Raw genomic sequence first — 9,086 nt, 5'->3', positions numbered from 1 at the left:
GGGTACACATTAAATGCACCATTAATGCATCACCTCACAGGTTAAGTTTGAGAGATTGTTTCCAATAGGCAAGGACAAATCATTAGAAGTATAAAATGCGTGAATTAATCTACAGAAGTAAGAGAATATTCTACATGATCCTTGCTATCATTGGTGTCCCTGGTAAGTGACAGTGCTAGATCAATTTGTGGCCATCTTGCTATTCTATTTCCTTTGTGTTTGATATGAGGATTTTTTTGTCAGTAGTTTCAAGTTAATTTTCCCTTCTTCCTCTTACAGTGAACTTAATTGCAATTGTGATCCTAGCACGATGGAAGTGTGGTCTATCTACCTGCACCATCCGCTACATGATGGCCATGTCCACAGCAGATCTAATGTTTATTATCATTGATGTTGTCCTGTATCGGATCAGTTATTATTATTTCCCGGGATCTTTTCTGGATATTACACCTGTGTGTAGCCTCCTCTATGCCTTTACTCATTCAGCAATGGACTGTTCCGTTTGGTTCACCATCACTTTCTCCTTTGATCGATATGTCGCAATTTGCTGCCAGACACTGAAAGCAAAATATTGCAATGAGAGAACAGCAGCTGCAGTTTTAACAACAACTTCCATTCTGCTGTCTTTGAAAAATGTTCCATTCTATTTCACAAAGGAACCTGGGGAGATAATTGATAATGTGCCGTGGTTCTGTTATAAAAAGCCGAGCTATTATACTGTTCCTGCTTGGGTGGGGTTTGACTGGATTGATAAGATTTTAACGCCATTGCTACCGTTTACTTTAATTCTCTTATTCAATGCCCTGACAGTCCGACATATTCTCGCGGCTAACCAAATCCGTAAGAGGCTGAAGGGTCAGACCGAGAGAGAAAAGCATAGTGACACAGAGATAGAGAGCAGAAGGAAGTCTGTGATATTACTCTTCACCATATCAGGGAGCTTCATTCTTCTGTGGTTCATATATGTTATAGATTTCTTATATTACAGCATTGCAGGAATAAATCCCCGGTATTACAATGACTATTTGTACACCTTCGGACAAGTTGGATTCATGCTACGGAACTTATGTTGCTGCATAAACACATTTATTTATGGGGTGACTCAGGCCAAGTTCAGGGAGAACTTAAAGAGTGTTATGCCTGTTCAGTTAGCTATTCAGCTAATTAATAAACTAAACAAAAATATGCAACAGTAACCTAGTGTGTTACACTAGGTTTCTGAGCTCACAAATAGATCCATTCTGTAAATAGATCAATAAAATTAGATGCCATTGAATTGACACAGTGCCCCTGCAGATCTCAATATACCCAGAAATCCAGAGTAACTACCCATTTCATTGCATGTTATGCTATTTTATTGACAGCTCCATTTTCCTCTTAATGTGGAGATTATACGTCTACTGAATTATACCGGAGCTTTTCTGCAGTAAATCACTTACCTGTGAATCCGAGAGACTGCAGACGTTCAAGAGCACTGCTCGGGAAGCCATTGTAAACGTCTGGGCTTAGACATGAATCACATTCATGGAAAACTGAGAGGCAAAGCTGTTGCCTGCTCCTAAATGGTCAATGCTGAATTGAAAGCAGAATACAAAGTTAGGGACATCAAAGCAAATCTGTAACTTTGTCAGTTCTTAATAAGTGGGTCGTGGGATTGTCCAGACTTTGCTGTAAAATATAAAATAATATTATTATAAAAGTAGGTAGCTATCCTTGGGTAGAACTGTGAAACATGAAGATTAAGCAGAAATCTGAACCAAATGATATCTTAATCCAACGCAGAGAGATGTTTACAAAAGAGAAATAAATTCAAGCCGTGGCAGCGCAGCTCAGCCAATTGTAAAAATGTGTGACCGGTAACATGTGAAATTTCATGCATCCTGCCAGTGTCCTAGATGATCACATGTGCAAGAAGTGCCTCTCGGAAGTGACGACATGAGCTCCCAGGTTCCTAGCTCAAGCGGCAGCTGTACTCGTGCACATCCACAAGATTGAATGTTAAGTGGATAGCTTGTTCAGAAAATTTGTGACCACATCACCATCTATCTGTCGGAAAGGGAATTGTTGACAGCCAGGGAGTTCATACAGTTAGTGCAGGGGTGTTTGAGCGTCCTGATCACAAATCTGTGTTGTGAAATCTGGTGAGAGCACTGTTAACTGGAGGGAGTTCAGTCAGAGCCATGATGTGGTACCTCAAATGGGCTAGGATGTACCGACGGAACGGTGGAAGTATTTTGCAAATCAGCAACCAGTTTCTCTATCTTTATGTTGCATTCAATATCATGAAGGAAACAGTAAACTCCTTAAACCCCATTATCAGCTCAGCCTTTATATGCGCAACGCTGTGGAAGAGAAGAGTTTACCAAATGGTAACCCTACATACGTACATGGAAATTGATTTGTGTTAATAATAAATAATGGTTCGTTCATGCTGTTTAATTCTAGTTTTGTTCGTACACCTGACAAGTATATCCTGAATTAACACCTTGCCATCAACTATGTTAAATATTTGCTGGCATAAGTCAGGGGTGTTATGGAATACTCCCAAAATGCCCTGGATGGGTGCAGCTCCAACATAACTCAAGAAGCTTGACACCATCCAGGGCAAAGCAGCCCACTTGATTGACATTACATCCACAACTATTCACCCCCTCCACCATCAGTACTCAGGAGCAGCAGTGTGTACTGTCTGCAAGACGCAATGCAGAAATTCACCAAAGATCCACAGATAGCACCTGCCAAACCCACGGCCACTTTCATCTAGAAGGACAATGGGAACACCACCACCTTCAGGTTCCCCTCCAAGCCACTCACTATCCTGACTTGGACGTTTATCGCCGTTGCTTCACTGTCACTGGACAAAAATCCTGGAATTCCTTCCCTAATGGCATTGTGGATCAACCTACAGCAAGTGGACAGCAACTGTTCAATAAGGCAGCTTACCACCACCTTCTCAAGGGCAACCATTGGGCAGGCAATAAATGCTGGTCAGCCAGTGATGCCTATATCCCACAAACGAATTTTTTAAAAAAGCAATGAAGCATCAGGTTCCATCATTATCACACCTAGTTAATCATAATCTCCACAGAGTTTTCCATACCAAAAAGGGGTTCCGCAGTTAAGTTGGGGAAAAGTGTGCACAGGATGAGGAAATTGGTGGTGTGATAACCGAAGGAATGCAAATATCCATTTCCTGACACACGTTGCGTTTTCAATGATGTTTCATTGTGGCCCTCAACTGCTTCCAACCAGAATTAAAGAATGGATTAAGAAACAAGTAGTCCTGCTGATAAAGTGACCAAAAGCTGTTTGGACCTTAACGTTAGAGCATTTTAGTTGATGTAGCAACGATGGTGTAAACATGTTTGCCAGAAGAATAGTATACAAATTTTTGTTTCAAAATTCATTGCATTTGGGTGACGCTGGCATTTATGACCTATCACTACTTGCTCAGAATGTAGCTGAGTCAGCAATATTAAGGCATGTTTGAAATCACGTGTCGACCAGGCCATGCAAAGATTTCTTTTACCTGAAGAGTATAGCTAAAGCATTTGTATTTTTACAGTGAAGAACAATGGACACACGGTTGTTTTCAGACCAACTTTTTAAAATTGTTAGTCAATGCAAATTACACCATCTGACTAAGTGAGATTAAAATAAATTGCTCAAGAACATTTGTCTGGGCTTCTAGAATGTTAATCCATTAGCATTTAGCCCAACCCATGATATATTATGGCACGGAGTTGCATCCCTCTGTTAATTAAACCAAATAACCAGAAAAACTCACCTCGCCTCATAATCTGTTAAAATATGAGTAACAGCAAAATCCCAGATACCACTATTTAAAGAAAATAACATCAATATTTTTAAATCTAAAAGTGGGCATTAAACAACAACTATTCGCAACTCTCAGCCCCACTTTCTCGTAACTGCTTATTATCTGCCTCCAACTCTATAACAATATGCTGTTCCAATAAGACACTTATTAAAATTATATCAACTTAATTTCAAAACTACACCATCACTGTCTTATTCTGTGCCTTTGCTCATCTGGCTGCGGATCGCCCTGCGTCATCTTCTTTCTTTTTACTGCTAGTATGAAAAGGTATGTTTGGTAGAGAGTGTTTCCTAATTTCTTAGAGATCAAGATATCAGATGGGCAATTAACTCTCTCTCTCTATGGCAGTTACTGTCTGACCAGTTTTCAAAATATACGCCATAAGAAAACACAGAGGGTTGTTGTTGTTGGCTGGGACTGTCATTGAAGGAGCGATCTGGCTATCCCACAACTAACACTTCCCCATTGCTGGAAACCCTCTCCACCAAATTCCTACCATGCGTGCTACCCATATTTAGACATTTCCTGTTGAATCTGCTTCTACCTTCCTACATCCTAGATCACAACGTATCACTGCATCAAAGTAACTCTCATTTCTGTGTAGCCTCCCCCTCTTAAATCTGGCTAGCGACCTTCCCTCAAGCAGGAGCAATCTCCCCTGACTGCCTCTGCCTTTATCCTCCACCAGCTTCCACGAGAAACTACGGATAGCACATTCTGGATGAGATAGGACAGGACAAAGATGCGTGCCCCCACCTCAGAAAAAGCTCATTGACCAGAACCCAGAAGCTGAGATTAGGGGGTGGGGGTGGATGTAGCTGATAAATTGTTGTCGGTGTGAAGATGATTGTCAGTGGCGATGGAGAAATGGCACATGTGCGAATGTGTGCGTGTGTGTGTGTCTGGGTGCCTGTAATTGTGTGTGTTGGACCGGGAAACGGGACCGAGATAGAGACCTCTCTGTGGGTTTTCTGATTCTGACTCTCAGCGTGCTGGCCCTGACTCAACGTGTGTTTCACACAGTGCACCTGCTATCTACTCTTGCCATTTAGACCATACTAAAGTATACAGCGCAGGGCACCAAATTCCATCAGAATTACAGAGGCACCCAGACAAGGGTGATGATTAACAAGATCGATGACAGAAGTGGGAGGTTAGACAATCAGTAGAGTGAGCAGCCTGAGACACATCTCTTTGAAGAACAGAGAGCCTCAAGGCATGAGGTTTGATTGATGCTTTTACAAGTCTGAGAGTTCGATGGGGTGGAATATTCCATTTCTGTAGCAAACAAAACGGAAGTTGTTCAACATCACTCAATCCTCAGGAATAAACTCTGGAATCAAAGAGAAGCATCCTCAGGAAGGGATATTTTGAAACTGGGGAGTGGGGAAGGATGGAGCACTCGTTCCCATGGGAGCTGGGGGAGAATGGGGGCCATGGTACCAGGAGACCATGTGTAAAATGGGGGAGGATGGAGCAAACTTGCCCATGGGAAGTAAGGAAGAATGGAGGACTCGCTCCCACGGGAAGTGTGGAAGAATGGTGAACTCACTCCCACGGGGAGTGGGGGGAGAATGGGAGAGTCGCTTCTTCGGGAAGTGGGGGAGATTGGAGGATTTATTGCTGCCGGGAGTGGTTGGGTGAATGTTATTGATGTGCGAGCCCACGCATCATTTGATGCAATATTGTGTAACATTGTCACAGGTGTAAACTATCCATAGCCAAGGCCCTTAGTGCTCCTTTCAGTGTCCAATAACGATAGACAGTCATTTCGTGGTACCATTTCATATTTATTCAGATCTTCTTTCATGCAAGCTTCACAAATACAACATGGTCATTGTCAAGAAGGGGAGATTGCACGCCGTTCTACCCAAAGTGAAACTTTATACGCAAAATGTTGGAGGCAATTGTAGCAGGAAATCTCTACTCACCAAATGGAACAATTATTTCACTGATTTCTGACATTCTTCGATATTCAGATTGTTCACCAAATACTGATATTGCTGAGAAATTGCATTGCAAAACAAAAACAAACAACAAAACGCCACATTGCACGAAGTGACTGACCCATGACACTGTATACCTTCGAGCTAACAGTCCCTGGAGCTGATGGTGTTGAGGAGAGGTGAGTTCAGTGAACCGTGCCTCACACTGCAGGAATATCTGGAGCCTTTCTTCCAGTCAGTGGCCGGGACTTTCAGGTAACTGCTCAGACTGTAGCTCTGATCACTGTCCAGGGACACGGCGCTTGTGGTCACCCCACTGTCTGTCTCTTTTCCATCCACGCTCCAGAGAACCTGTACAAAACCTGGCTTAAAGCGATTCACCAGACAGGACAGAGTTGCTGATCCTGTGTCTAGTTCTTCTGGCGAAGGAGGGAGCAGAAGGACAGATGGTTTCTGATCATCACTACCTGTGTGAGGGAAGCGAGAGAGAGGATTATATATATGAACAAAAAAACGCTGACCATGTGTGCAAGGGAGAATTATTTATTTGTATAAAACTTTGAATTGTGCGAGCGACAGAGCATCATTAATATCTTTGCAAATAACACTTTGACGTGTGTATCTAAATGTGAGGATATGTTGTGTGTTTTTGTGTAGGACAGAGACAGAAAAAATTTAATTTGTAATACTCTAACTTTTTTATGTGCTAGTGAAAGAGAAAGAAATGTTAGTACATAACAACTACCTATGCATGTGCGTGTGTGTGACAGAATTGGATCGAGAGTGAGTGATTGATTAATGCACGGATAACACTGTGAAGTGTGTGTGTGTGTGAACGATAGATATTAACATAACCATCTGACCTGTGTGTAATAGCGAATAATTGGTTCATACAAGATGGTAACCGCTGTGCGTGTGTGTGAGAATTATTAACATAATACTGAGTTGTGCATGTGAGAGATACTTCTCGATCTAAACGGAGTGGGAAGAATAGCAGGAAGGCAGAAAAGTGGGTCAATGGAAAGATGCTTAGTAGTGTGGATGTGCAGAGGGATCTTGGTGCCCATGTATATAGATCCGTAAAAGTTGCCACCCAGATTGATAGTGCTGTTAAGAAGGCAGACGGTGTGTTTGGCTTTACCGGTAGAGGGATTGAGTTTTGGAGCTGTAATGTCATGCTGCAACTGTACAAAACGCTAGTGCGGCCTCACTTGGAATTTTGTGTGCAGTTCTGATCGTTCCATTACAGGAAGGATGTGGAAGCATTGGAAAAGATGCAGAGGAGATTTGCCAGGATGTTGCCTGGTCTGAAGTGAACGTCTTATGAGGAAAGGCTGGGGGACTTGGGTCTGTTCTCATTGGAGAGAGGAAGGCTAAGAAGCGATTTAATAGAGACAGACAAGATGATCAGAGGATTAAATAGGGTGGACAGTGACAGACTTTTTCCTCGGATGATGACATCTGCTTGTACGAGGGGGGATAGCTGCAAACTGAGGGGTGATAGATTTAAGACAGATGTTAGAGGCCGGTTCTTCACTCAGAGAGTGGTAAGGGCATGGAATACCCTACCTGCCAATTTAGTTAACTCAGCCACGTTGGGGACATTTAAACACTCCTTGTATAAGCATATGGATTATGATGGGATAATGTAGGGTAATGGGCTTAGATTAGTTCACACGTCGGTGCAACATCAAGGGCCGAAAAACCTGTTTTGTGCTGTCTTGTTCTATGTTCTAATTTCTGACCTGTGCATGTGACAAAGGGAGAGGGAAAGGGATGGAGAGAACTATTGAGACAATTAACACTCTGTCCTGTGTGTTTCTGTAAAATAGAGAGAATTGTTAAGAAAACACTGACCTGTGTGGGAAAATAATTGATATATTCTATCTGATTGTGTGTGTGTGTGTGTGTGTGCGCGCGCGCGTGTGTGTGCCTGTCTGTCTGTCTGTGTCGGGGATTGGTTTTTGTAGGGAGTGGCTATGTGGCTGTGGATACATGCTTATGTGAAAGAGACAGCATTACTAATAGAAACAACTCTCTACCCTGTGTGCATCTGTGAGAAAATTATTAATGCAATACTTTGCCTTGTGAGTACGAGTTAGAAATGTTGCAAAGTGTATTACATCGTGATGTTTTCGACATACAGAGAACAGTATCGACTCTGAAGCGATACATATTCAACTTATCTGAAAATAAAAGTATATATAGAGAAAATAGAACCACTTACTCCGGACGATCAGGGCAGTTCCACCTCCATAGATGTAACCCCACACTTCACAGTAATAGACGGCAGAGTCACCAGAGACCACGTTTCCGATGGTTAGAATGTAACTGTTGTTAGGAGAGTCTCGTGAAGGTTGGAAACGGTCAGTGAAGCCGGTACCTCTGTGTATTTCACCATTGACCTTATGCTGGATAACAAACACTGGGGTTTCTCCGAGACTCTGTCGGTACCAACGCACATCGTAGGTGTCCACATTATCATCCTGCAGCACACACTTCAACCGGGCGGTCTGGCCAACAGAGACTGGGTCGGAAAGCAGACTCTGTTTGAGGACAGGATCAGCATCAGCCAAGGTACCTATCATTAAGAAACACACACATGCACACACCCAGTGACTTTGGGAACAATAAAGGAACCGGGGCTGACACAAAAATATTTAACGGACAGATGTTAGACTAGAGCAATTTCTGACCTGTCACGTGGAGCAGCAGAACACACAGCAGATGCAGTATGGGAAACATTTCCACTGGAGAATGTGTGGAAACAGCCAGCCACCCGGGTGAAGCTTTCAGTCTAAGTGTTTGTGGGAGCCGCTCTGCAACCAGTGTCGGTAAACTGGGAGGGCTTCCCAGCTTTATTTATTCACCGGAATGCAAATGAAAAGGCAGAGACCAGGCAAATCGACCCTTTGGGTTTTACCCGATCTATTTCTGGCTTCTCACACCCTTGTCCATCTTCTGAACCTTTGCATTTACGAATGTTTAACGTTTGAATGGACTGTGTTCATTGGAACATAGCAAATTAGGTCAGACATAGGTCATTCAGCCCTTCGATACGAATCTGCCTTCCAATAGGATCCTGGTTGATCATTCAACTCAATCCCCGATCCCACTTTAGTCCCAAGAAATGTAAACAATGTCTTCTTCAAAACATACAGTTAAGAAAAAAGCCTCTGTTCTCTCTCTCTGCTCCCCTTGAGTCATAGAGATGCAGAGTCCTAGAGGCATATATAGCAAGGAAACGGGCCCAATGCGTCCATGCTAGCCAGATTTACAGTCATAGAGTCCTACAGCACGGC

The 9,086-nt window shown here is 42.8% G+C and overlaps 1 protein-coding gene across 1 annotated transcript; it reads right to left on the bottom strand.

Annotated features, from left to right (window-relative positions):
* Window positions 1-5,607: 5,607 nt before the first annotated feature.
* Window positions 5,608-8,600, bottom strand: LOC122541997 (immunoglobulin lambda-1 light chain-like). Its single transcript, XM_043679290.1, has 3 exons — window positions 8,481-8,600; window positions 8,012-8,365; window positions 5,608-6,251 (listed from the first exon to the last, which is right to left on the bottom strand). Exons 1-3 carry the CDS (start codon window positions 8,527-8,529, stop codon window positions 5,929-5,931), a joined length of 726 nt encoding a protein of 241 aa, XP_043535225.1. The 5' UTR covers window positions 8,530-8,600; the 3' UTR covers window positions 5,608-5,928.
* Window positions 8,601-9,086: the final 486 nt, after the last annotated feature.

The sequence above is a fragment of the Chiloscyllium plagiosum genome, chromosome 39 (assembly GCF_004010195.1).
Source record: "Chiloscyllium plagiosum isolate BGI_BamShark_2017 chromosome 39, ASM401019v2, whole genome shotgun sequence".
In the NCBI taxonomy this organism is placed as follows: domain Eukaryota; kingdom Metazoa; phylum Chordata; class Chondrichthyes; order Orectolobiformes; family Hemiscylliidae; genus Chiloscyllium; species Chiloscyllium plagiosum.
Note: the sequence above shows the minus strand (reverse complement) of the source record. Positions and strands in the feature narration are given on the sequence as shown.